We start from the raw sequence: 27978 nt of genomic DNA, 5'->3' as shown, positions 1-27978 counted from the left end.
CAGAGTTTTTTTTTTTTTTTTTTAAATTATCTTCATGAAAAAAAAAAAAAAAGAAAAAAACACTGAACACTGAAAATATACTTTATATTAAATTAAAAGTATAGTAATTTATTAAATATTTATGCTCTTTAGAGTTAAAGGTTAACATAATGCCTCAAAAATGGCCTCCCTCCTTCCAAAGAGTATTAAAATTTAAAGAACCAAAAAACACAGTTTTTTTTTTTTTTTTCCCCTTTTTCAGTTTTTTTATATTAAAATATAAAATAACGGTTCGGTGGAAATTTTATTTCTCACTTTAATGCATCTTAAAACTCGTTGAATGCTTCAGTGAGTTTTGCTTAAAAATCACTGGACCATCCAGCAAATTTTGCCTAGAAAACTCAATTGGCGTTTGACACGTGGCAAACATCACTATTAAAAATCGTTGGACCATCCAGCGAATTTTGCTTGGAAAACTCAACTGCTGGTTGACACGTGGCAAAAATCACTGGATTATCAAGCAAGTTTTGGTCGAGTTTTTGAAGTCTTTCTCCTCCATTTTCCTCACGAAATTGCAGAGTCAGAGTGCAGAGCATAGCAGCAACAGGTGGTCGGACGATTGGACTAGACATTGCGCAAGTGACCATTGCAGGAAGGAGCCAAACATTGTGAAGGAGGAGCTGAATGTTGGGAAGGAAGATATATAAAGGGGAGATGAGGTATGCTTATTCTGCTTAAGCTAAAACTCTTATATTACTTCATTAAGATTCGTTAGTTTGATTCAAAAGTTGTGTTGGTTTATGGTATAAACTAATATTTGATACTTTCAATTTGGTTGTATTGAACCAAATTTTGTGATTGAAACTATCATTTGAAAACCCTCTATTTGAGGTTAGGGTTTATTTTGTTTTCCTATTTAATTTACTTTAATTTGTTATTATTTTCATGTGTAATTGTTCGTGTAATTTGTTGTTAGAATTTTTTTTTTTGTTACTGATTTGTTTACTATAACAAAGAATTATTGTTTATAGTTTTAAAAAATAATGCTTAATCTTCTGAGTAAACAATGATCAAATTATATCATAAATTTGTTTAATTTAACGATGTGCCTTCATTTTATTTGATTATATTTTAAAGTTTGATCAAAATAATCTACCAAAGTAGACCCAATAAATTTATCTAAACTTTAATAATTTTCTTGTAATTTTATAATTTTATTATTTTATAATTACATTTGTTTACTAAGTTTGAAATTTTAAAATTAGTAGTTGAATTAAAATCGTTTTTAATATGTATGAAATTAATTGAGTGCTATTAAAAATTAAAAAAAGTTAATAATTCGATTCATTGGGAGTGTTGGTGCACTTTCACCCCTAAAGGCGTAAGAATTAAAAAGAGAAAATGCTACATAATAGAAAATGCTTCAAGACACGTTATAGTGTCATTTTTCTTAAAACGTTATTTGCCCTTACCAAATTGGTATGTGTTGAGTCAGCAAATATGTTTTCAGGATACAATGAAGCTTAGAACATAATTTGATATCAGTTTGCGTTATACACAAACAAAAACTGATCACAAACACTCTTAAAAGAATTTGAAATAAATTTTTGGGATTCTATTTCTGCAGAAAATAGAACCTAGATATGAAGAAGATATAAATTGTGAAGACTTTATATGAGAAAAGGAAGGAGAGAATGATGAGGTTTTCTATATATTTCGTGGTGTTAATTTTATATTTAAATAGACAGAATTATGTCTTTTCCAAAAATTACAAAGGTATGAATAGTCACAACTGTTCAAAGCGTTATGTGCATCAACCTGGTCGCACCTCCAAAATTTCCTGGTCAAGCCCTGGTCGACACAATTTGGAAAATTTCTGTGTGCAGTTGATAGCCCGATCAACTAGGTCGCACTTGCAAGATTTCTTGGTCGCACCCTGGTCGAACCATTCCGTGAATCTGCTATTATTTAGTACTCTTGAATCTTCTTATTCGACCTAGTCGCCCTTTGTGTCTCCTTAGTTGCACCACATGATCTTATAAAAAATATACAAAATTAATATTAAGTCATCCGATCATGATCAACGATCTCGCAATGATGCAAGCGTGCAAAGTGTTAAGTGTTTGTGCGCGATCTAAATGCACCACTAACACCCTACAGCCCACGCCACGTGTGCACGCACGTGCGCGTGTATGTTTGAACCGTCTTAGGGTACACTCTAGCACTATCTCTTAACTAATTTTAAGAGAATATTTCACCTTATCATTTATTAATGACTTTTCTTTTTTCACTCTTTCCAATATGAGACAAATCCACATAACATTAAATATATTTTAGAAAATATTTCAACAAAAGCCTTTTGCATTAGGGCCTATATGAAAATCCCCTTCTCTCATCCGACTCATCCTGTATAAAGAGACGAGCATCAGGGTTGTACTTGGATAAATACGGGTTCTACTTGGATCAACAATTTTATTCGAGAAACAAAAATAATAATTTTATTATATTTTCTCTTTATATAAAATTTAGGAAATATAAAATTTTGTTCAAAAAATATTAAAAATTAAAAAAATAAATATTAAGATGTGTCAAATAAACACAATAATTTCGTGTTATGTCATATGCTTATATATACATTTTTATTTTTCATAGGTCTCAACTATTTCTTGAGGGTCGGTTTTAATGGTAGGAAGCTCAAGTAGTGTTTTGATGATTGTGTTGTTGTATATAGGAGGAGGGGGGGGGGGGGGATTATCACAGGAGTAGAAAGTGTTAGTTATAGTACTAAGCCTGTTCGAGCAATTTGAATTGGCAATAGGGCTAAATTAAACAAATTGTATGCGAATATATATAAATGTTTACATATTGATCGAAACCAATATATATTGTGGGTGACCGCAAGATACCCTATATGAGGGGGTTAAATGATACAATACTTTATGAGGTTGTTTCAATAACAAATAACTATAGTATGCACATCTTGTTTGATGCACACAGCACATATAACTTTGCAGTTATATGTGGAGATCGAATAAAATTATATCAGTATTTTATTAAGGTGAACTGGTTATTTACGAGCATATGAAATTTATTATTTATCTATATGATTTTTTTTTTAAGAACAGCTTGAGTACTGGAAAATGATGATTTTTTTTAAGATTTATATTTTGGATAATTGCATATAATATTAAATTCGTGTGACATGAGAACAATTTTTCTTAATAAATTGAATATGAACTACTGTAGTGTTTGGATTTGCTTGTGGAAATGTAATGATCTATTGGACTACTGTGTGAGAATGTATTAGTCTGTTGGATACCTGTGTGGTAATGCATTGACGTGTCTATGTGAACTAATTGGTATGGTTATTCTTATGCATCTCAATATAGCGTTGGCATGAGGATGTTGTTATATTGCCTAGATATAAATCATGATATGAAGTTGGCAGGTCGAGAAGTTCGTCATATTGTCATTTATATGGGGTAGAACATTGGTAGGTCGAGGAGCTTGTTCTACTGATGTACGACGGGTGGGTCATGGGAATTGGATATTGGTGAATAGTGGTGTCTGTGTGGGCTACGTGTCGCAGAAGTTGGAATGGTGCCTGTGTGGGCCACGTTATATCCTATGTGGATAATGGCGCCTGTGTGGGCCATGTTATGCATCATGTATGGATGGTGGCACCTGTGTGGGCCATATTATGTACCTTATGTGGGTAGTGGTACCTGTGTGGGCCACGTGTAGATAAGAAGTACGTAGGTGCCTGTGTGGGCCACATACTGATATGTACGCAGTTGCTCTGTGTGGGCCACATACTGAGGACATTGGAAGATGAAATATGAGAAATATGATTCCTGTGTGGATGTGTTGTGCGCATGTGAATTTAATTATAACATAAAAATAATGGTATAGCATATTGTGAATGCATGTGTGTGCATGCAGCGAGGTAAACATACCATCGGGGGCTTGATGAGAAAGGTGAGTGCTCTGCTAAGTAGTTTCTTGGTATCAGTGCAAAGGGATGCTACTTGTATGGGTGGGTAGACATCCCAATCGTTGGAAACCTTCGCCTTTAAAATAATAAAGATGTGTGTGCTGGCGGTGAGGTAATACTTCACCTGAGGGCTTACTGAGTAAGGTGAGTGCTCTGGTAGGTAGTTTTTAGTACCAGAGCAGAGGGAAGCTACTTGTATGGGGCTTCCCTATCCTCGTGGAATTTCGCCTGCATAAAAATTATATACTTGTGCATATTGGATGTGTGTATGATATTAGATGTTGGGGATGCTATTAATGGTACATTTTCTCATTTGTTATTGATATTATGTGAGAAGCAGTTTATTTTGATATGTAAATATTAAAATTCATTTGTCACACACTATTATAATTTATTCCACCTTTATTGAGAAGTATCTCACCCTAATGGATTAACAACTTTTCAAGTTCTTCTGGAGATCGGCTTTGAAGGCCTAGGCTGTTGTTGTTTTTGGTGGTTTCTTTTTGGGGTATTGTGAGATACTGGTACATATATATACAGATATATTTGTATTGGGTTATGTTTTAAATAGTGGTTGTGGATACAAATATCTGGGTGTTGTAGTGTTTGTTTTTTGGGTTGTTATATAGAACTCTGGTATTTATTTGAGGTTATTTATTTATGTTCCACTGTGTGCATGTTAATTATGGTATCAGATACAGGTGATTGGAACACGTGGCACCCGAGCCCCACTTGGCGGGTTCTGGGCGTCACATTGTAGTATCAGAGCATTAGGTTATAGGTTCTGCAGACTTTAGGATTGATGAATACCAGAGTATAGGTACGAATAAGGATAAGGATAGGAATGGGTAGATTAGGATGTTGATAGGAGATTTTGAGTTTTGTTTCGTAGCTTAGAGGCAGAAATTCCTTGATGGACTTCTGTGAGTTTCTGAATCCAGCCAATTTCAGAAAACCATGGTAAATCCGTTGATGATGATGTTTCTGAGCAGAGAGACTAGAACTCAGAATTAGAACTTGAGGGTTAAGTTGATTTGGGGATAAGTTGGTTGTTTGATGTTTTAATTGAGGATTTAAATGTTAAACTAATTCATTGTACTATAATTGTACCTAATGTGATATGAAGGTTCTAAATTTGCTTTTGTCTTGTCCAAAGAATGGATTCCAGGGGAAAGGATGTTGATGTTGGAGGGGAGAATGAGGTAGGAGCTACTAGTGTGAGATCAATACCTCCACTCTACTATGGGGTTTAGCTCGGCAGGTTTGAGAAGAAATTAGTCAAGACTCTAAGGGCAGAACTGCCCATCTATGAACCAGGATTGTCTGATTGACCAATTTACTCGCCTGAAACATTCTACATTTGCGGGCAGTGTTGACCCACTCGTAGCAGAGATCTGGGTGCAAGAAATGGAGAAAATGTTGGCAGTGTTATCTTGCACTGAGGCACAGAAGGTTCTCTACGCTACCTTTAAGCTAACATGGGAGGCTGAGCGCTGGTGGCAAGTAGTGAAGCTGTTGGAGGAACAGCGGGTAGTACCCACGGATATGACTTGGAGTCGATTTAAGGAGCTTTTCTACGATCGGTACTTCCCTGCCACCACCAGGGCCACAAAAGCAGAGGAATTCTTCCACCTGACTCAGTGGCAACTTACTGTGCAGCAGTACGCTGCGAAGTTCATGGAGCTCTCCCGTTTTGCACCTTTTATGGTTCTAGATGAGTTTCAGAAGGCAAGGTGGTTTGAGAGGGGATTAAGACCAAGAATTCACAAACAAGTGGCAGTCCTGAAGGTACAACGCTTTTCAGAGTTGGTGGATAGAGCCACCGTGGCACAATTGAGTCTGCAAAGGAGTGCAGAGATGGCAGAGCAGAGGAAGAGGCCTATGCCTCCCAATTTTTTCGATGATGCCAGACAGGGATCATGGAAGAGGGACAGATATGTTGGGGGATAGAGATCTGATAGAGGTGATCGAGGACGTCAGAGCGATTCGTCACCTCCCTATTGTGCTCGTTGTAAGTTGAGGCATTGGAAAGAATGCCTAGCCAAGAACATTAAGTGCTATCAGTGTGGCAGATACGACCACATGGCCCAAGATTGTGAGGGACTGCCAAACAACGCACCCGCTCCTGATCAGCACGAGAGGAATGAGCCACTGCCTTGTGGTGGTCCAGCGCATGTATATACCGTGGTTGCAACTGATAAGGATATTGCTCATGGTGCAGGAGTAAGTATGATTTAATATTAAAGATTGATTTAATTTTAGATTCATATGCTTAATTAGAATTGTGGAGTATATTGAATTTGTGGTGTAATGATGATTAGGTAATTTTAGAATTTTGTAAAAGGATTGATTAGCGAATTTCGAGTACGAAATTCTTTTAAGGAGGGAAGAATGTAACGACCAAAAAAAAAAAATTATTATTATTACTATTAATTAATTAATTATTATTAAGAAAATTAATTAAATTAGGAAATTTGAGGATTGTGTGTGTGTGTATATATATATATATATATATATATATATAAGTATATAAAAAGTATAAAGTAAGGATAAAAGAAAGAAAAAAAAAAAAAGGCTTAGTGGTTAAGTTCCTGGAGCAAGCCGGAGAGGAAAGAACAAAAAAAAAAAAGAAAAACTTCTCACGCTGCGCAGAATAGGAAGGAAAGGGAAAGAAAGAAAGAGAAAAAAAAAAAAAAACTCTCTCAGCTCACGCTCTCCACTCCTCCTCTCTCTACGATTTCGCGGCGAATTCTTGCCCAATTGAAAACCTAAAAATACCACTAGACTTCATTCTCCGCCACCGACATATCTATCGAAGTGGATTTGTCATAGGAGTAACGTGGGTATATCTCTTGGGATAAGGCAAATTCTCATTCTTGTCTCAATTTTTCTTAAATTTTAAGTCAAATTGACGATCGGACACCACCACAAGAATCTAAGGATGATCTTTTACAAATCTAGAGAGCGAATTTCTCGTGGGATCATTGTAAGTATAGCCCCAAAACTAGGATAAATAGGTTATTTAAAAATTAATTGTTAAATAATTATTGTAAATTAGGAAAGGTTAAAATAATATTTTATTGAAGTTGATTTGATTGAATTAGGGTTCAGGTGAGCGCTATGGGTATAATTTTGGGAGCCCTGTATGCGTGGTTCAGGGAATCGGGTAATGAGGAATAAAATTATATCAGTATTTTATTAAGGTGAACTGGTTATTTACGAGCATATGAAATTTATTATTTATCTATATGATTTTTTCTTAAAAACAACTTGAGTACTGGAAAATGATGATTTTTTTTAAGATTTATATTTTGGATAATTGCATATAATATTAAATTCGTGTGACATAGGGACAAATTTCCCTAATAAATTGAATATGAACTACTGTAGTGTTTGGATTTGCTTGTGCAAATGTATTGATCTGTTGGACTACTGTGTGGGAATGTATTGGTCTATTGGATACTTGTGTGGTAATGCATTGACGCGTCTATGTGAACTAACTAGTGTGGTTATTTGTATGCATCTCAATATAACATTGGCATGAGGAGGTTGTTATATTGCCTAGATATAAATCATGACATGACGTTGGCAGGTAGAGGAGCTCGTCATATTGTCATTGTCGTGACGTCCCGGGAGCGCGTGTGCTCTGGGCGGCGAAATAAAAATCAATTTTAATATTTTCAGGAAAAATGGTTATATCGGAGTCGCCACTAACCTTTTAGTGTGGTTACAACATATGATTACTACCCTGTTAAGGGTAGAATGGGTCTATGTTACTAGAGTTGGGTTCGGGAGTTCGGTTACGCGAGGGGAAGGTACGAGCACCCCCTACGAGCCCGTTCTTACGAACGGTACCTAATTAATTTGGAATTATCCCTAAGTCAATCTAATAAGTCTTTAAAATTACTCCTCTAATAAATTTACTAATACACGTACAAAGTGGATAAACAAATAAATAAATAAGTAAATGAATAATGCAAAAATATATATAAAATATAAATATTTACATATTCCCTCAGAACCAAAGGTACGTAAAGCCCGAAGGCTCATACCCCAGCATTAAAATCATAGGGATAAAGAAAACCAAAATTATTTAAAAATAATAACAATAATACTAATATAAAAATAAGTACCATAGTACAAAATAATAAATATACAGTATAATAAGTAATACTAACCACAAACATAGTAATAATACCATAATATATACCATATATACTAAAAATACTATAATAATGCTTCCTACCATAATAATAATAATAATAATAATAATAATAATGATTATGATGATACTAATAATAATAATGATGGTACGCACATCGAATATTATATATAAATATGACAATACAAATGTAAAAATAATTAAATCCCATAAATAGTATACAATATATGAACATGCAAACAAAATTATGGAAATAATTCAAACTACAAATCTATTATGCAAGTGTATACATATACAAAATGGAAACAATGTGATAATTAGGAAACATAGCAAACATCTAAAATAGAAACACAATAAAATGCTCGGTCAATTATAATATAAATATGCAAATAACTATATGAAGCAATCACTATAATAAATATGCAAACTACCCATGCAATTAAATGATAATATAAATATGCCAATAAACAATTAAGACAATGAAAATAATACATATGCAAATTAAATATACAATAAAATACCAATAACATAAATATATCGCACATTAATAATAACACAAATATGTGAAAATATATACAAACATACCAATAGCATAAATACACCGTACTTTCATAATAGCATAAATATACAAAATAAAATAACATAAATGTAGAACACCATAATAATCTGAACCTACAGAATAAATAAACATGCAATATAAATATAGAACACCATAATAAAAACATTCTGAATATACCATAACATAAACATACACTGCAATAACAATAATATGATGATACAAAATAATAATAATAATAATAATACGAAAATAACATGAATACACACCAGTGATTTAATACCTGCAAAAATAAATATACAATCCCGCATATATACAAAACATAACCAAGTAAATAATAATAAAAAAAATTCCCCTAAAATACATTCAATACCTAAAAATCAAACCTTTGGAGAAGGAGAGGGCTCACGGCTGTCCTTGGTGGCGGTGGCTACCTGCAGGGAAGATGACAATGCTGGATGGTTGTTCAACTGGACGTTTGGGAGCCGTGAGAAGCAGGGGTCGCTGGAGTTGCTGGGGATGACAACAAAATTTTCTGTGACGCTGCAGTGGTTGCGGCTGTGATTTCGTACAGCTGCTGCCAACTGGATTTGAGGGCTGCTGCTACTACCGGAGAAGATCGCCGTGAAGTGGCGTGGCAATGGGAGACGACGGAAAGAGTGAGGGGGCGACGGCGACGGCAAGGACGATGACGAAGCTGCTGAGTCGCTGTGCATGGCCGGAGGCTGGCGTGACTGGATCTGCAGGAAGCAGCGGTGGTGCTGCTGCTGCCGTGTGTTACGGACGGAGGTTGGTCTGAAGCAGTGGTTTATGCGGGTGATGGCCGAGGATGATGGCTGGAGAATCTCGTGGCCGGAGTTGCAGGCGAGGTCGGTTGGTGTGTTGCTGTTCATGATCCGGGACCTCTGTCGTGGCTGGGAGAATTGAGGAGTGGCTCGTGAGTGTCGTGAGAATGAAAGAGAGAGAGTGATGGAGAAGGTGGAGTTGGCCGGGGATGATGGTTGCGTGAGCGTGAGCAGGAGGCAGCGGGAGACTATCAGGAAGAAGAAGAAGGAGACGAAGAAGAAGAACAGAAAAGTTGTTTTTTTTTTTATTTGGCTTTGCGTTGCGCCTCCAGCCCCCATTATATAAAAAAATTCTGAAAAACCCTAAAAAAAAAACTTCCTTTTTTATTTTCTTTTTCTGCTTTTACTATTATGATAATAATGAAAATAGTAATAGTAATAATAATTATTATAATAATAATAATAAAATCAATAAGGTAATAATAATAAATAATTGTAGTAAAAGTAAAAATAATAAAGATACTATCAATAAAATAATAATAATAAGACTAATAATAATAATAATAATAATACTAATAGTAATAGTAAAAAATACTAAATGACAATAATAAAATAATAATAATAATAATTATAGCAAAAAATGAAAATAAAAATAAAAATGAAGTAATAATAACAATGTAAATAATAATAATATAGTTATAATAATAATAATAATAATAATAAAAGAGTAATAAATAGTGATAATAGTAATAATAATAAAATAATAAAAATAATGGTAATATTAATAATAATAAAAATTTTGTTATATTGGGCTTGGGAAAAAATGGGGTGTCTACAGTCATTTATATGAGGCAAGACATTGGCAGGTCGAGGAGTTTGTTCTACTGATGTACGACGGGTAGGTCATAGGGATTGGATACTGGTGAATAGTGGTTCCTGTGTGGGCCACGTGTCCCGGAAGCTGAAGTGGTGACTGTGTGGGCCACGTTATATCCTGTGTGGATAATGGCGTATATGTGGGCCATGTTATGCATCATGTGTGGATGGTGGCACCTGTGTGGGCCATGTTATGTACCCTATGTGGGTAGTAGTGCCTGTGTGGGCCATGTGTAGATAAAAACTACGTAGGTATTTGTGTGGGCCACGTACTGACATGTACGCAATTGCTCTGTGTGAGCCACGTACTGAGGACATTGGAAGATGAAGTATAAGATGCATGATTCCTGTGTAGATGTGTTGTGCGCGTGTGAATTTAATTATAGCATAAAAATAATGGTATAGCATATTGTGAATGCATGTGTGTGCATGTAACGAGGTAAACATACCACCAAGGGCTTGCTAAGAAAGGCAAGTGCTCTGCTAGGTAGTTTCTTGGTATCAGTACAAAGGGATGCTACTTGTATGGGCGGGCAGTCATCCCGATCCTCGAAAACCTTCACGTTTAAAATAATAAAGATGTGTGTACTAGCGGCGAGGTAATACTTCACCTGAGGGCTTACTAAGTAAGGTGAGTGCTCTGGTAGGTAGTTTTTAGTACCAGGGCAGAGGGAAGCTACTTGTATGGGCGGGTAATCTTCCTTATCATCAAGGACTTTCGCCTACATAAAAATTATGTACTTGTGCATATTGGATGTGTATATGATATTAGATGTCAGGGATGTTATTAATGGTACATTTTCTCAATTGTTATTGATATTATATGAGAAGCAGTTTATTTTGATATGTAAATATTAAAATTCATTTGTCACACACTGTTATAATTTATTCCACCCTTACTGAGAAGTGTCTCACCCTAGTGGATTAACAACTTTTCAGGTTCTTGTGGAGATTGGGTTTGAAGGCCTAGGCTGGGGTTGTTTTTGGTGGTTTCTTTTTGGGGTATTGTGAGATACTGGTATATATATATATACAGATATATTTGTATTGGGTTATGTTTTAAATAGTGGTTGTGGATACTGATATTTGGATGTTGTAGTGTTTGTTTTTTGGGTTGTTATATAGAACTCTGGTATTTATTTATGTTCCACTGCGTACATGTTGATTATGGTATCAGATACAGGTTATTGGAACACGTGGCACCCGGGCTCCACTTGGCGGGTTCGGGGCATCACATAGGCAGACGCAGACACCTGCCGAACATGTGGCTAAAGTGGAAGAAGACATCCAACAAACACGTCGTTATGAAATGACTACGTGTGATATGGATGAGCAGTATAGGAGTGCAGAGTTTGGTGGGACGTTTTTTGTGGATTTGAAAGAAGGTCTGAGATCGTTGTTCGAGCTGCCAACATATGAAATCCCTATATATCACACAGATGAATAGGGAGGTGAAGTCCCCGCTGATTTTTTCACCATTGCGAATATTGCGTTAGATGAGAGGATGAACATTACGAACGATGTTCATTTAGAAAACGAAGAAATGTACGAGCAAGAAACTGTTGAAGGGTTGAATGAGTTCACTAATGATGTGAATCCACACCACCCCCCATAACCCCCGCGCGCGCGCGTGCGTGAAACAAATGATGCCATCTACAATGCACAGTTTATGGATGAACCTCGAATGTACGCTCAAATTGATGTAGATGTCGCGGATGTGTCACGCCAAGAGAAGCTTCCTATACAAGTGACTCGTTGGGATGAGTTGTCTGAGCTGGGTAAGGGGATGCTCTTTGGGTTGAATGATCAGTTGATAGTTGCGGTGCAAATTTATCACGCTCGAACTCACCATGACTTTTATGCGGTGCAGTCTAACCCAATGTTATGAGTTGTTAAGTGCAAGGAGTTTGACTGTAGATGGAGATTCCATGCAATGTTTTAGAAGAAACACAATTTATTCGAAATCACTTAATATGGTAGTTCACACACGTGTTTGAATGAATTTCTATCACAGGACCATAACCAAATCACATCATCCGCACGCTGCAAATATTCCTTCATCCTCCAGGCCTTCAGGTTTGTCCTTGTTTGACTCTGCTAGCACCCCATCCATGTCATTCTTGTTGGACAACAGTCTAGACGCGGAGGACGTGGATGCACCAATCATGTCACCTCATTCCCGTACATCATCATTATATGAGTTCTCTCCCCATCCACTTCATATGGATAATGATGATGTAGTACCTCAGGGCAAAGTTAATAGACATACAGAACGATGATAGGGTAGGAGATCAGATGGAGATGACTAGTAAGGAGAGGGCGGAAGCAGATGACAACCACCCTGACACTGAAGACGACTTGCGCGTGTCACTTGAGTGGGCATTTGTTGTATATGTAGTTTGATTCTTTTAATTTCATTTGTATAGCATCGATTCTTTTGATTTCATTTGAATAGCCTCATTGCATTATTCCTGTATAACTGGGGATGTTTATTTTTTGTTGCCCAATATGTATATGTAATTGAAAACTACTGCTTTCATAGTCTCAATGTATGAAATTGTTAAACCTGGCAAAGCGGACCAGGTCGGATAATCTGTGGTGGATAAGACAGATTATCATGTGAAAAAATCATAATCCATATTCGACTCGTTTAAGTGGTGGATTAGGCGGTTTCTAGTCAGATAATTCATGGCGGATGGGCGGATAATTCGCCATTCTCAATTATAATTTTATTAATAATTTATTTTGTGTCATAATAATTTAAGTTGTATATGATAACTTGCGATTATTTTGTATATTAACTTTTTTAGTAATTATATCAATCATTCGGTCTTCAAAAAATGTGGATTTCATTTTTAGTAAAATGCAAAGCTCAGTAAATTTCATTTATAAGAAAAAACACTTAAGGCCCTATTTGAATCAAGAACTTTATTTGAGATAAAGAAAAAAAAATGTATTTTCCATTATATTTTTTCTCAACATCTAATAATATTAAAAATAAAAATTTACTTTTATCATTAAAACTGAAGAAACTCAAATGTTAATCATGCATGAAATGAAGAAAACATTTAGCCTGCAACTTATGCAATGAAAACTAAAAACTCAAAATAGGTATAGATTTCTATTATCTTTTTTTTGTTTTTTTCTAAAAAAAAATCAAAAAGAGTAAAAGAAATGAGAATCATGAGATACAGTAGAAAGGCAAACCACAAAGTGACTGGACTCTGGAGTCACTAGATGAGGCCTTGAGGGAAGATAGGCGAGGCCGCGAGGGAGTTGTCATTGGCGAGAGACGGAGACAACTGACGAGTTCGCAAGCCGCAGGGAACGAAGACGAAGACGACTGGGCAAGGCCGCAAGCCACAAGGGAAGACAAAAGATTGGGCGAGCCGGCAAGGCCGTGAGGGAATCGTGGATCGTGGCTGTGGGTGACAGTCGGCGATGGCAGTGGCAGTGGGTCGTCGTGGGATGTGGTTGCGCAACTGGAAATGATAGTTTGAAGTTTGAACTTTGAAAATTGAAACAATGAAAGTTGAAACCCTAATAGGATTTGAGACTTGAGAGGGGCTGCTTCTTGCTTGTGTTTGTGTGGGCTACTAGCTACTGGGCTGTGAAGGCCTGGCAAAATGGGTCGTGTGGGCACTGTCGGCACATTGGGCTTAGTAATGGGTTTTCAAGTAGTCTGACGGAAATTCGCCGGATAAAACCGATTCGACTCACTAAGGAGATAGATATGAAAATTGAAAATCATATTGGACTCATTTAGCAAGTGGTTGATTTTAAGTCGATTAAAACAGATCGAATGCGGGTCAGATTAACGGATTTTTATCCATTTTGTCAAGTCTAGCAATTGTATATGAAAGTTGTGAAATACTATTATCGATTATCGGAATTTTTACATGAATTTAAGGTAATGTGAATGTCAACATTGGTATATGAAAGTTTTGAAAATGCTGGTATCGATTGCTAATGAAAATTGTTTTCTTTGAACATGTGCAAGTATGGATGGATAAACTCGATTTTAAGAGGAGACTTTGTCGAAAATTTTACAGTAATTCAATGTATTGTGAATGTCAATAGTTGTGTATAAAAGTTGTGAAAATACTAGTATCGATTGCTGATGAAATTTCTTTTCTTTGAACAGGTGCAACCATGGACTGATACACTCAATTTTAAAAGGTGACTTTGTTGAAAATTTTACAGTAATTTGATGTAGTGTGAATGTAAACACTTGTGTATAAAAGTTGTGAAAATACTGGTATCGATTACCGATGAAAATTGTTTTCTTTGAACATGTGCAAGCATTGATAGATATACTCCATTTTAAGAGGAGACTCAGTCGAAATTTTTACAGTAATTTATCGATTCATATATTCTCAAAAAGTTGAAAACTAAGTGATAACGGCTTTTATTCAAATTGCATTATTTTGATCATTTATTTTCATTCAGCGAAATCAATTGAAATCAATAATTATTGATCCAAATAATTCCAATAAAAAAAATTACATTTTGTAGGCATTGCAAAACTTGTTAGACCATGTGTCAACCAGTGAGCAACCCTCCTTATTTAAAACTTGCTGAATGGTCCAACGATTTTTGCTTAAAAATTGCTTGAACGTAAACACTTGTGTATGAAAGTTGTGAAAATACTGGCATTAATTGTCAATAAAAATTGTTTTCTTTGAACAGGTACAAACATGGATAGATATACTAAATTTTAAGAGATTTTGTCAAAATTTTTACAATAATTTATCAGTTCATATATTTTCAAAAAGTTGAAAACTAAGTGATATAGACTTTATTCAAATTGCATTCTTTTGATCATTTGTTTTCAATTACAATCTTTTGATCATTTATTTTTATTCAATGAAATCAATTGAAATTGATATCTATAAATTCAAATAATTCTAATAAAAAATTTTCATTTTGTAGGCATGGAAAAACAACTTCGTCGCCTGAGAGATTCGAACTCTCGCGGGGAAACCCCACGTACTTAGCAGGCACGCGCCTTAACCACTCGGCCAAAGCGACGTTGTTGCCTTCCTATTGCCAAAAATTTTTATAACCTGCAAAAACGACGGATCTGCTTCAAGCCTGCCAGGCTACAACATCTAACCATCGCATCTTCTTCCCGAGTGCAAGAAATGAGAATTGGAACCAGCTTCGCAAAGAATTCCAAAAATGGAAGCAAAGCTTCTTCGTTACATCCTCTCTTCTCCATCATCTCGCGTTCCTTCTCGCAGCTTCTCTCGCATTCCCGACGGTTCGTCCGTATTCCAATCAATTCTGCTAAGTCTCAAATTCATTCTATTGTACTTGCGTATGAGCTTATTTCTTACTCCCCGAGAGCTCTTCAGGCCTTCTTTCGGCATTGCGTTTGATATCGATGGCGTCATTTTGCGAGGCAACACTCCGATCGGAGGCTCTCCGCAGGCTCTGAAAAGGCTGTATGACGATAGTGGTACCTCAAGAGTACTTTTTTGAGGATCTATTATTGCAATAATCTTTGTTGTTTCATGCATTGGTTTCAACTGTAGTTCTTGAATTATATGCTGAATTTGCTACTTTTTTCGATTGGGAACAGAAAAAAAAAAAAAATGATGATGTTTATAATGTATTGACGTGCGAATGGCAATTACGAGTTGCAAGGTTTCTGGTTTTCCTTCTATTTTCCAGCAATTTTTTTGTAGTCGAATGGACCATGATTGATGTCGCTCTGTCTAGTTTGGATGTATTGTGATAGTTGCTTGCGATTCCCTATGTGGCTATGTTTGAATGCATTGTGACTAAGTTTGTTAATGGATGCTATAGATAGAGAGACTTCTCCGAGTAGTAAAATTCGCTTTATTCTACTAACGGCACTGGTTTTTGTGGGCAGGCACTTTGACAATTCCTTATGTTTTCTTGACTAATGGTGAGTTGCATATTTTACAATGTTGAGTTGCACTCCATTTTGCGCCATAGAGATCGTTTTGCATGTTAAAATGAATCATGATTATGACTTGAGTGTTAAGTTGCTAGTTATCTTAAATGCCTAAGCTATTAGTTTGTGGGCCAACAATATGTAAAGCCTTGATACTCTCCCTGGTGAGTGATCCACCCTCTTGTGTATAACTGCCTGCGCGTGGAATGATACATTAATGGGGGTATATATACTCACTGAGAATTGAACTTTGGACCACCTGGCAATGGCTTGAACCTGGGATCACCATGTTATCGAATGTTTTGACCAAAAAGCTTCAGGTATTAATTGTTGGTCAATAATGTGTATCAAGCCTCAAATATACCCCTCCAAATTTGAGCTTTTTCTTTCTCTTAATGAATGGGGCCCTGTATGTGGTATTTTTGATTTTATTTGGGAGGTGAAGTGAGGAGAGGTGAGGTGAGGTGAGAGGGGTTCAAACTGAGCTCGTCCTGCTTTCATAATTCATACCATAGCGAATTACCACTAGTCTCATTAGCCTAATCTTTTGGGCAGTCTTCTATCTTGTTATAAGTAGCATGATGACTGTTCAAACAGTTATTATTAATCTCATAAGTCCCCTACCCACTTTTCTTGCCGTCTTCCTTTTTAGAAGCCTTTGTTCTACTGCTAATAGAATTTCAAGTCCATTGAAGGAATACAAATGTTCAAAAAAGTAAAAAATTGTATTACTTTGACTTTACTTTTCAAAGTCTAAAATGAGAAGAGTTTCATTTTTTTTAATGCATTGTGCCAACTAGGCTTTTTGATTTGGAGAAGCTGCAAGTAACTCATTAGTAGTTTGGGGATGAACTCCTTACATAGTTGTGCACTCGGTGAAAATAAGCTTCTTTTTCTTTAAAAAAAAAATTTCTTTCTTTTTCCTTTATGTGAGTTATATGCACCTCAGTTTCTCGTAATTCGGTTGCTCACAATACCTTGTTTGAAATCTTCAAAAGGCTGAGTGCTGCTTAGCAAAATTGCAGCACTTTCAGAAGGAGGAGATAAAACTATTGACATAAATGCCTCATTCCTTATCTTGATTTAAAGAGAGACTCTAGAATTCCATGTGGCTTCACTTATTTTTCCTCTCAACATCTCCTAGTGTTAAACAAACTGTTGTGGTGGTGTATGTGTTAGAGCAGGAAATAACTTTTCAACTCCCCTATTACTGAAAAGCCATAAACATGTGTTCTGATTTTGGGGCTTTTAAATGAGACTTGCAGATGAAGTTCTAAGCTCTTGGAACTTCTGAAAAAATATTTGATCTGTTTATTGTGATGTATGGATGTATTTAATTGGTTGAAAGTTGGAAACTTTGGTGGCATTTTATTTATTATAGTTATCTAGTTTTCTTGGTTCTATTTTTGATTGATATCCAATGAAAAGCATATTTTTTACAGCACTTTCTTTACAATTAAAACCCAAAATGATCTAATCAGTAATTCAAAACAAACTTTTTATTGTATTTTCTTTTTATGTAGTGATAGATCCAGAGTTGGTGGTGTCCACCTTCCTGGTCTCCCAAAAATCTTCTTTTACATTATGATGATTTAAAACAAAGATTTTTTTTTCATTAATATTATGCTCCCAACAACAACAATAACAACAAAACCAAGTCTTAAGTCCCACTAGGTGGGGTCAGTTATATGAATCTTTTTCCGCCAATTTATGCAACATGGACCATTTCTTTTGCCAGATTCAGGAATATTAAATCCTTACTAACTATCTCCTCTCAAGTTATTTTAGGTCTACCCTTACTACCCCTTCAACTACCCCCCCACAGTAACTAACTTACTCTTCTTCACTGGTGCACTATGTGGTCTATGTTGTAAGTGTCCATACCATCTAAGTCATCCCTCACTTATCTTATCTTCTATAGGAGCTAAACTTAACTTACCACGAATATGTTTGTTCCTTAATTTATCTTTCAATGTTATACCACTCATCCATTTAAGCATTTTCATCTCAGAAACTTTTACTTTTTGGATATTTTGTCTTAAAAAAAAAATTTTTTTTGGATCATTTAGAGGTTTACAAAGATTGAGCAGCATAATGGAAGAAGGACATCTTCTTTCACAAACCCTTCCCTATCCTATCCCAAGTTTTGAATCTAAGACCTCAATTGATGATGTGGGAAGGAGGAATGGTCTTCTATTCAATTATTGGGTGAGAATATAACTAGAGTAACTTACACATTTTAGCTTCTTTTTTTTTTTGTACAACTTAGTATTACTTCTTCTCTACCTAAGCTTTAAGACTTTAATCAAGAGTGCACTATCATGGCACAAATTGCTTCAAGAAAGATGAAAGGATAAATTTTTAATTTACACTTTTTCTCCTAAAAGTTTTGGCGCTAACAATTTTTTTCTTTTTTACTTTTTATTATTTTTTTATCATAGACATAAATTGATCATGACTAATCGTATGAAATAATATGATAAGTAGATCAGGTAACATGAAAAGTTTGTGACGAATAAATTAATGAAATAGAACAAACTAAGTATGTACTTAATACACACAATTAATCTGTTATGCGCATTAAAAATATAATAAATTTTACATGTTCTGTTATTTGATTATTTATAGTCTTCAACTTTTAATGATTCTATATCAACTTTTTTATTAATTTATTTAGCTATATTTATATTATCTCAGCCATAAAATTATAGTATTAAAATCATAAAACTTGCTATTGAAAAAATAACTTTCTAAAAATTTTGAACAAGATAGAAAGTAGAAAAGAAAAGGAGGTTGGAGTTGAAAAAACAGAAAATAAATACCAAATTTTGAATGATAACAAAATAAAATAGTCTTTTAACTGAAATTCTTTGTATCAAATTGTCAATTAAAGCATCTCTTGTAGGATTTACAAACCTCCTCCTCCTCCTCCTTTGAAGAAGAAGAAGAACAAGAAGAAGGAGAAGCATAAGTTATAATGATTAAAAAAACAAAAAAGGTAGTTTTACTGATGTAGCAATTGTAGTGACCTTAAGAGCAGCTGTTATGCAGTTTTGATTTCCATTCTCACCACTACAAGCAGTGTATCACAGATGCTGTTCAAAACCTTGATCCAAAAATATGAAAAAGAAAAGAAAATAAAAACTAATACATGTAAGTAGAAAAGTATGGAACTATGGATGTTAGAATTTTAACGTCTGCACTGCTTAAAATATTGCATTTTTCGTACAATCTACTCTATTGCATTCACTCTCTGTCAATTTTCAACAGGAGGTGGTGTCCGTGAGTCTAAAAGAGCACTTGAGCTAAGCGAACTGTTGGGTTTACAAATTTTACCTTCACAGGTTCTCTTGTGAAGAATATCCAAATATCTTTGAATTGTTGTTCTCTTTTGAAACAGTTACTATTGTTAATATCAATTTGCTTAGAAGTTGCTTAGAAGTCGAAGAAAACTGGGGCTTGACAGAGTTTTATTACCTCTGCACATATAATTGAACGCGTTTACCCACCAAACTCCTGCATTTTTTATTTTTTTTATACTTTTTAAGTGCAATGACTCCTTAGGTGTAATTCTCTCTTTTGACTACAATATTGATGCAGGTTATACAGGGTCATACACTTTTCAAACAACTGGTAAATAGGTATGCATTGTCACTAAAGACTGATCCATGATAAGAATCAATTTAATATGAACAATTTTCTTTTGCAAGTAGAATGAAGTATTAGCAATTATGCAAAAACAGACAACAATAAGATTAAAGTTCCTATAAATTCTTGGAGAAGTTAAAGACAGCAGAAAAATTAGTAGAGTCGAAAAAAACACCAAAAAACCACCACTTCGCTAATAAAGTTATGATTGAGGTAGAAAAAAATCAAAATATAATATAAATGGCCAGAAAACTATTTGTTGCTATCAATAGGCAGATGAGAGATAATAGTAGTATGTGCTTCCATACCAAGAGTGTTCATTATGCTTTAGTCAATGGGAACCCTACAGCCCACTTCCCTTCTTTGCAACCTCTTCACTTAAAGTGGAAACCATTTCTTAGCCACCAAACAGATGACACCTTGTTACTTCAGTAGGGTGAGCTGTTAGATGGTAATATCTTTCATTTGGTAGATGATACTGAATCAGATCAATATCATGATACATGAACTACCAAATCAATTCATCTCTGAGAATTGAATTGTATAATCTAGGAAAATCCTTCATCCATCATGAATCAAAAATTTGATTCCTTATCCAAATCAATTCCTTATTTATTGTTTTTTCCGTTCTTTCTTTTCCATTTTCCTTGTACAATCATCTGCTAAAGTGTTGAACTATCATCTGATCACTTCTCCGCTTCTGTTGGTCACAAACCCAAACAATAGAAGTGAAAAATAAATCCTGTGAATTAGCTTTTCTGTGTCTAAAACTTCTTGCAATAAAAGTTTGCTTGACTAGCTGATCCAATCGAATATATTTAATGGTACGTGCATTTGAATCAATATTTGAAAAGATTTTGGTTCACACCCACAATGATAAGCATGAATCTCCAGGCAGGTTGATTCTGCCCCTTAAACTTCATTGAAGGCTTTGCTGAACATCTGAGAGTCTGTTAATTGATTGTTTGACACAGAATATAATTGGTACCAGAGAGGACATACATTTCATTAGCCACCAAACATGTGGCACCTGGTAATGTTATACATGTAAAAAGTTACAGGAAGTATTGAGTTCAAATAAATTTAGAGTATGAGCAAAGAAGACCATGCATAGGAAACAAGAGATGGGATTTACGAGATGTTATCCGAATGGATAAAAAATTGAGGTTCGTAAAATCATAAAATGTCTTACCAATAAAGGAGCTCTGCTTCCTTCGGTAATGAAATATACATCTCATCATCTGCACCTCTTCTTTATTAGATTTATAATTTCATTTTTGTACAGGTATGAGAGTGAACTTGTTATTGCTATAGGAAAAGGAGAACCTGCTGCAGTTATGCCTGCAGTTCTTCCTTAATAAATTTATAATTTCATTTTTGTACAGGTATGAGAGTGAACTTGTTATTGCTGTAGGAAAAGGAGAACCTGCTGCAGTTATGTCTGAGTATGGCTTTAAGTAAGTTTTGGCCCAATTGTCTGGGTCAATCTAATTTGTGTATGTCAATTTTCATTATGACAGTTGATTCTCTCTCCTATATTGTTTACCCTTGTGCTTTAGATTTGTTTGTGTGCTCATTGACTTTATTTGCAGAAATGTTCTTTCTATTGATGAATATGCTTCCTACTTTGACAACATTGATCCTTTGGCACAATATAAGAAATGGACAACTAAGCAGGTTGGGAAGAGCAGTTTCAAGGATATGGACCAAGGAAACAGTATCAACTCTCAGAGAGTTCAGGCAGCATTTATTGTAAGCGATTCTGTTGACTGGAGCAGGGACATTCAGGTTCTCTTCAACCTAAAATTGATTCATATATGTAAATGATTTTCTAATTCTAATTCTAAGAGTGTACTTGACTTCATGCGTGCTACTATAATTTTATGGAAACGTCCTTCAAATTTCTGCTATATGGATGATCAGAATTAAAATATAAAAAATTGCTATGATGGACATCCCTTGACCATCAATTGTTCCAATTTCTTATTTCTGTAGGATGTCCAAAGTTACACCTGATTAATGTGTGTGGTGCATGTACATTTTAATTCCTTGCTTTCTTTTTCTCCCAAGTTTATTAGTGAAGGCATGAAGCTCTAAACTTGCTGGTGGTTTCAGGTTCTTTGTGACATTTTAAGAACTGGAGGTCTTCCTGGAAGGGATATTGGACGCCAACCACCTCTGTATATTGCGAATGACGACCTTGAATACCAGGTTGGTATAATGTTTTACAATGGAGGTTTGTCGTGTTCTTTATTTACTGAAATTTTTATGCAATAGTTTTTATGAAACATTAATGTACTGATAAGGTGCCACTAAAGATAGGCTGCTTTTCCTTCTGAACGTCTGGGTATGGGAGCTTTCAGAATTGCATTGGAGTCCATCTTCAATAGGTAAGGCTAAAGGTATACTTGTATCCAAGAGTAGAATAAGCAATGGAATTTACATTGTTATATTTGTCGTCTCCTCCAATTTTTTGTTTCTATTAAAAAGGCATGGTTGACTATTTTGTATGGCCAATCTTGGATGGGCCATGAGCTTATATTAGCATAAATTAGTTTACTAATATCCCTAAAATAATTGACTGCCATACCTCTATAAGGGGTGGCAGTAAGTCATTTCAAAGATGGGTAGTTGGTTAAGAAAGGATGAAGTTTCTAAAGAATATGTTAAGTAATTTTAATATGCTGTAATCCTGCTTGTTATTTGGATTGTAAAGTGACATGTCTTCTGTATTTCTTTTCTAAAAATTTTCTATGCTGTTCTAATAGCATTTGTTGAAAATTGCAGAATCCACTCTAATGCTCTGGAGTATACGTCTTTTGGAAAGCCAAATCCATTTGTTTTCAAGAATGCTGAAACTGTACTGAGTCAACTTGTGCCATCTCTTTATCATGATGTTCAGGTTATGGACCATAGAAAAGCTGGACTTCATCCTTTCAAAACACTGTATATGGTAGGAGATAATCCTTCAGTTGACATCAAAGGTGCACAGCAGGTTTGTCTCTGTAGGACTGGGATGGGGATTTATAATTCACTGAAAGATATTTGAGTATAATGCAATGGACATTCTGTATTATTCCATTTCAGGCTGGACATCCTTGGTTTTCTATTTTGACAAGGACAGGAGTTTTCAAGGGAAAGGAAAACCATGTAGAGTTTCCCGCAAATGTGGTAGGTGAATGATGAATGTCTCTAGTGTGCAAATATTGATTTTTTTTTTCACTTTATCTTTCAAAATGCAAATGCATTACCTTTTTTGGGTGGAGTCGAAGTGTTCTCTTTCTTTTTTCTGAAAGGTGATCCCTCTTTGGGATATTCTCTAAAATAAAATTTAGGGCAAAAGATATTAACCTCTCCTAAGTTTTGGTAAAAAGACAATAACCTTCTCTCAAGTGTCAAAAATTTTAAAGATCTCCCTTAAGGTTTTCAAAATTCTAGGGACCTTTCCTAAGGTTTGTCAAAAAGACAAAAACCTCCCCTTGTATTTTGCTAAAAGAAAAGTTTTTTTAGGGGAGGTTTGTGTCTTCTTGGCAAACCTTAAAGGAGGTTTGTGGCATTTTTGAAATCTCAGGAGATGAATGTCTTTTGTCCTAAAATTTATGGTTTGAATTCTCCTGAAAAAGTACAAAAAAAAAACTGACCAACAAGATAAATAGCAATCAAATTTTGGAGCATATATGATCTACCCACAGAGCAATGAAGAGAGAAAAAAATTTGTTATTTGTAGAAGCCATTAAGATATGCGTGTATCCATAATTCTGGGAGCAGAAACACAGTTTAGGTCTGAAAGTGTGTTTATAACTTCAGCTCTGCAGCAAGACCAAAAGACTTGTTTTGAGCGTGCTAGCAGATGCCACTCAGACTGGCCTATGTCCAACATCAGATAATATATAAATAATTTTATTGAATTAGCTAGTTGCATGCTTCATGCTTGACATCTCAGCTTGTATATTTATATAACGTGTTGCTTAGCTATAGCAGTCAGTTATTTTTAAGCCATTGCTCCTGACACGAAAAGGCTAGGGCCCAAGGCTTTGGGTTTGTATTTGGGCGTCATATTGTTCAACTACAATGGGCAGGGGCAATGTCCAAAACACCAATTAAGCACACAATTCGTGCATGAAAGATAAGGAGGGCATGATCAGTGGTGGAAAATATTTTTCAAAAATGCTATCTTGTTTTCTAGTTTTCCAATGGTGATATGAAACAACGGTTGCTTTGTAATTATTTGAAAATTTCAAAGTGAGACTAAATAGTCTAATTTTCCAAGGGATGCTATTCTTTCTATCCCGAGAAATAGTAGCCCAGGTCCGGATGGTTTTGGCTAAGCTTTTTTCCAGGATTACTGGGATATTGTAAAAGAAGACGTGATCGATGCAATTAGAGATTTTTTTGCTAGATCCCCTCTTCCTAGATTTTATTCTACATCTTACATTGTTCTAATCCCAAAAGTTCAAAATCCTCAGAGTTTTGACAAGTTTAGGCCTTTTAGTCTTTGTAGTGTTATTTACAAAATTTTTTCAAAAATTATTGTTGCAAGGATGACAGGTTTATTGTCTGCTTTGATTTCTCCGGAACAGGGAGCTTTCATTCCTGGTAGAAGTATATTTGAAAATATTTCTTTGACACAAGAAATGGTTCATTCACTGCATAAGAAGTCTAATGGTAGAAATGTAATGATCAAAGTAAACATGACTAAGGCATATGGTAGGGTCGATTGGGATTTTTTAAACTTGGTTCTGAAAAGTTTTGGTTTCTCACGAAGATTCTGTGGTTTAGTGGTGGAATGTGTTTCCTCTCCTTGGTTCTCCATTATGATGAATAACATTTATAAAGGTTTCTTTAAACCTTCTCGAGGGCTTCGCCAAGGAGATCCTTTATCTCCTTATCTATTTATTATCCTACAGGAAGTTCTCTCTCAGCTTCTAAAGAAAAATTTTATGGAGAATAAGATAAGGGCTTACCATCATCCTCATGGGGTGCCTTTGGTATCTCACCTTCTCTATGCGGATAACATTCTTATTTTTGCCAATGGCAAGAGAAGTTCTATTCGAATGCTTATTATGACTTTGAAGAAGTATAAGGATTGGTCTGGTCAATTGATAAATAAAAAAAAGTCAAGGATTTTTTTGTCAAAGAGAATTGCTTTTGCTCGGAAAAGATCTATGTTAAGGACGATTAGTTTTGCGGAAGGAGGTTTTCCTGCTACATATTTGGGTGTTCTTTTGGTATCGGGTCATCTTACGGGCCGTATTTTAGAGCCCCTAGTTGATAAATTGAGGAAAAAGATAGCGGGTTTGAAATTTAAGCTTTTATCTCAAGGGGGGCACCTAATTTTAATTAAGCATGTATTATCATCAATGGCGGTTCATCAATTGGCGGTATTGGACATTCCTACTACCGTCTTCAAAAAGATAAATTCTATGTTATCGAAATTTTTTTGGAGTGGAGTAAATGACAAAAGGAAAAGGAATTGGTGTTCCTGGTCTAATATATGTAAGCTTGTTGGTGAGGGTGGTTTGGGGGTTAGGGATTTGGAGGAGGTAAAAAAATCATTTCATATGAAGTTTGTGTGGAGATTGTTAACTATGGATAATCTATGGACTCAATTCTTTAAAGCCAAGTATTTGCATAAGAAACACCACTTGAGAGAAATGAAACTAGAGAAAGGAACTAGATTTTGGAGATCGATTGTTCGTGTGATTCCTGAAGTTTTAGAGCATGTCCGTGTTTGAATTAAAGAATGGTTGGCTTCTTTCTGGTTTGATCGTTGGTTAGCCTCTGTCCCCCTTTGTGCTAAGGTTCAGGAAATCAGTAACCATAAGCTTCAAACTCGAGATTGTTAGGATAGAGATAGGTGGAATGTTGATTTATCAGTGGATTTGTTGGGTGAAGATCAGGCTAAGGAAGTAATGAATTCTGCTATTTCTTGCAAGGAGGATCTAGATACAGTAATTTGAGAACCTTCAACAGATGTGAAATTCACCACAGCAAGTGCTTGGGAAATTATAAGGGAGCATAAAGAGGAATTCTCAGTTGCAAAATGGATTTGGCATCCTATGTTGCCAAAAAGGGTGTCAATTTGTATGTGGAAGTCTTAGTTCACTTGTCTTCCGGTTGATACTCGTATTAAAGAAGTAGGTGTCCAGATGACCTCTCAATGGGATTGTTGTTCAAATGCCAAGATTGAATCTCTAGACCATGTGTTTTGCACCAAATCTTTTGCTCAGGAGGTATGGAAAAAAGCAGCTGTGGCGTTAGGTGTTAGTTGTATGGCAACGAGTACTTGAAAAGGCAGAGTTAATGTCTGGTTTAGTTGTGCAAGACGGGTCTCATAGTTAGGCATTTTGGTAGGTCTTACACCTAGTCTCATCATTTGGAGACTCTAGACTCGTAGATGTAGAGTCAGGATGGAATCAATTCATGATTCGGTGAGAACTGTATGGCTTGATATTAAATATTGGCTGAGATCCATTTCAGACAAGTTAAATAAATGTGCACCTGCTTCTTGCACGGATATTGCAGTCCTTCATGTTTTGGATCTTCAAGTTAAAAATGTGAGGATTTGTTTTCCTCATGTAGTCAGATGGTGTAAACCTGGGATAGGTTGGGTTAAGTTGAATGTGAATGGGAACTGTAGAAGTAACCCAAAGAATTGTGGTGGTGGAGGTGTGATAAGAGATGAAAAAGGTTTATTTAAAGCAGTTTTTTCCTCATTATTGGGTTATGGAACAAATAACATGACTGAATTGAAGGCGATTATTTTAGGGATTAATCTGTGCAAAGATCTTGGATTTGATTAAGTGGAGATTGCATGTGACTCTGCTTTGTTGGTTCGTTGGATAAATTCTGGGAAGTGCTCGGTTTGGAACTTATGGGAATTGTGGGAAGAACTTATGCTAGTATTAAGAGACATATAGTTCAAAGTGGAACATGTTTACAGGGAGGCGAATAAAAGTGCATATTTCTTTGCCAAACAGGGTGAATCTGGTATTTCTCGATCATATTGTTGCCAAAATGATCTTCCTCGGCAAGTCAGGGAAATGATTCGATTGGACTTGTTGGATTTTCCTTCTTTGCGCTCATGATGTTTTGTGTTATTACACTTTTAGTGGTCTAGTTTCTTAGTTTTTCAAGTGCTGGTGTTTGATTTTTTGGTTTGGTTTATGTTGGTTAAGTTAGTTTTAGGGTCTTGGAATTTGCTTTTGTTGTCCCAAAGTCTCAAAATTGTAACCACGGTTTTCTTCCGCCATAAGTGAGGGGTTTTCTAATAAAGTTAGGAGGTGCTGCCCTCTTTTACCAAAAAAAAATTAGTCTAGTTCAATTTTGTGCTCTCTTACCCATTGAGCTTTGAGACACGATATTTCCATGTTAGTGATCTTTGCACGGAGCAGAATTTGCCCAAATACAGTTAAAAGGAGGGACTTCCTACTAAGGTCATTTCTTTACCAAGTGTCTTGTTGCTACCTATTAATTTTATCTTATATCAACTAGCATGTGTGGTCATTTTCTGAGAGAAATAAATTTTATGGTTTTCTTAAGCAGCCTGATTAGGTTTTTTTTTTATTCTGCAACCAGGAGTACGTGCTGGGTTTGAGTAGAAATGTAAATTAACAATTTCTGCAAGTTTATTTCTTATGTTGCTTGTGCAGGTTGTCAACAGCGTCCAGGAGGCTGTGGATTATATCTTGAGAAAGGAGTGCAATTCCTAATTCCATGCCATTTAATTCTCAGATTTCTATTTCTTTTGAAAATTTGGAATAAAACCATTGAACAGAAATGCACATAAGAACACAATTGTTTAATAATGTTCAAAGAGCCATAGCAGCTCCTTCCTTTGTTTGCGAGATCAATTCTTGACACATTTGGTGTCCACATATTTAGATCTTAAATTGTGTGGTCCTTTGAAAAGGCCCTTTGAACCTACGTCGAGTAATTGTGCAAGCCCACCTGCTCCATATTACTTGTGCATTTCTCACTGGATCAAAATAGCATTATTGATATTACAACTGATCCAATACCAATACTGATCCAAACTCAAAAGGAAATCGTTAA

At 35.5% G+C, this 27978-nt stretch overlaps 2 protein-coding genes and 1 non-coding gene across 4 annotated transcripts; 2 read left to right on the top strand and 1 right to left on the bottom strand.

Moving 5' to 3' along the window:
* Nucleotides 1–5130: 5130 nt before the first annotated feature.
* On the top strand, nt 5131–5923 carry LOC131148080 (uncharacterized). Its single transcript, XM_058097816.1, has 2 exons — nt 5131–5175; nt 5291–5923. Exons 1-2 carry the CDS (start codon nt 5131–5133, stop codon nt 5921–5923), a joined length of 678 nt encoding a protein of 225 aa, XP_057953799.1.
* Nucleotides 5924–15301: 9378 nt separating this feature from the next.
* TRNAS-GCU (transfer RNA serine (anticodon GCU)) lies at nt 15302–15383 on the bottom strand. The gene has a single exon. It is a non-coding gene; the product is annotated as a tRNA-Ser (tRNA).
* A 77-nt stretch (nt 15384–15460) lies between these two features.
* On the top strand, nt 15461–27770 carry LOC131148859 (uncharacterized protein YKR070W-like). Of its 2 annotated transcripts, XM_058098795.1 has the most exons (12): nt 15461–15615; nt 15710–15813; nt 16231–16266; nt 19546–19619; nt 19876–19916; nt 21309–21380; nt 21516–21711; nt 22039–22134; nt 22246–22313; nt 22711–22918; nt 23011–23094; nt 27576–27770. In XM_058098795.1, exons 1-12 carry the CDS (start codon nt 15497–15499, stop codon nt 27633–27635), a joined length of 1158 nt encoding a protein of 385 aa, XP_057954778.1. In that variant the 5' UTR covers nt 15461–15496; the 3' UTR covers nt 27636–27770. The 2 variants fall into 2 exon arrangements, with proteins under 2 accessions (XP_057954778.1, XP_057954777.1); XM_058098794.1 differs by having other exon boundaries at nt 15461–15813.
* The last annotated feature ends 208 nt before the right edge of the window (nt 27771–27978 follow it).

The sequence above is a fragment of the Malania oleifera genome, chromosome 2, assembly GCF_029873635.1.
Source record: "Malania oleifera isolate guangnan ecotype guangnan chromosome 2, ASM2987363v1, whole genome shotgun sequence".
Lineage (NCBI taxonomy): Eukaryota > Viridiplantae > Streptophyta > Magnoliopsida > Santalales > Ximeniaceae > Malania > Malania oleifera.
Note: the sequence above shows the minus strand (reverse complement) of the source record. Positions and strands in the feature narration are given on the sequence as shown.

What these genes read in the sequence shown, in the direction of transcription:
- LOC131148080 (XM_058097816.1), top strand. Translation starts at nt 5,131, where the DNA reads ATGGATTCCAGGGGAAAGGATGTTGATGTTGGAGGGGAGAATGAG. An exon ending in ATGTTGGAGGGGAGAATGAG is followed by an intron (nt 5,176 to 5,290) that starts GTAGGAGCTACT and finishes TCTATGAACCAG; the next exon opens with GATTGTCTGATTGACCAATT.
- LOC131148859 (XM_058098794.1), top strand. Translation starts at nt 15,534, where the DNA reads ATGGAAGCAAAGCTTCTTCGTTACATCCTCTCTTCTCCATCATCTCGC. An exon ending in ACTGGAGCAGGGACATTCAG is followed by an intron (nt 21,712 to 22,038) that starts GTTCTCTTCAAC and finishes TGGTGGTTTCAG; the next exon opens with GTTCTTTGTGACATTTTAAG. An exon ending in TTGGAGTCCATCTTCAATAG is followed by an intron (nt 22,314 to 22,710) that starts GTAAGGCTAAAG and finishes TGAAAATTGCAG; the next exon opens with AATCCACTCTAATGCTCTGG.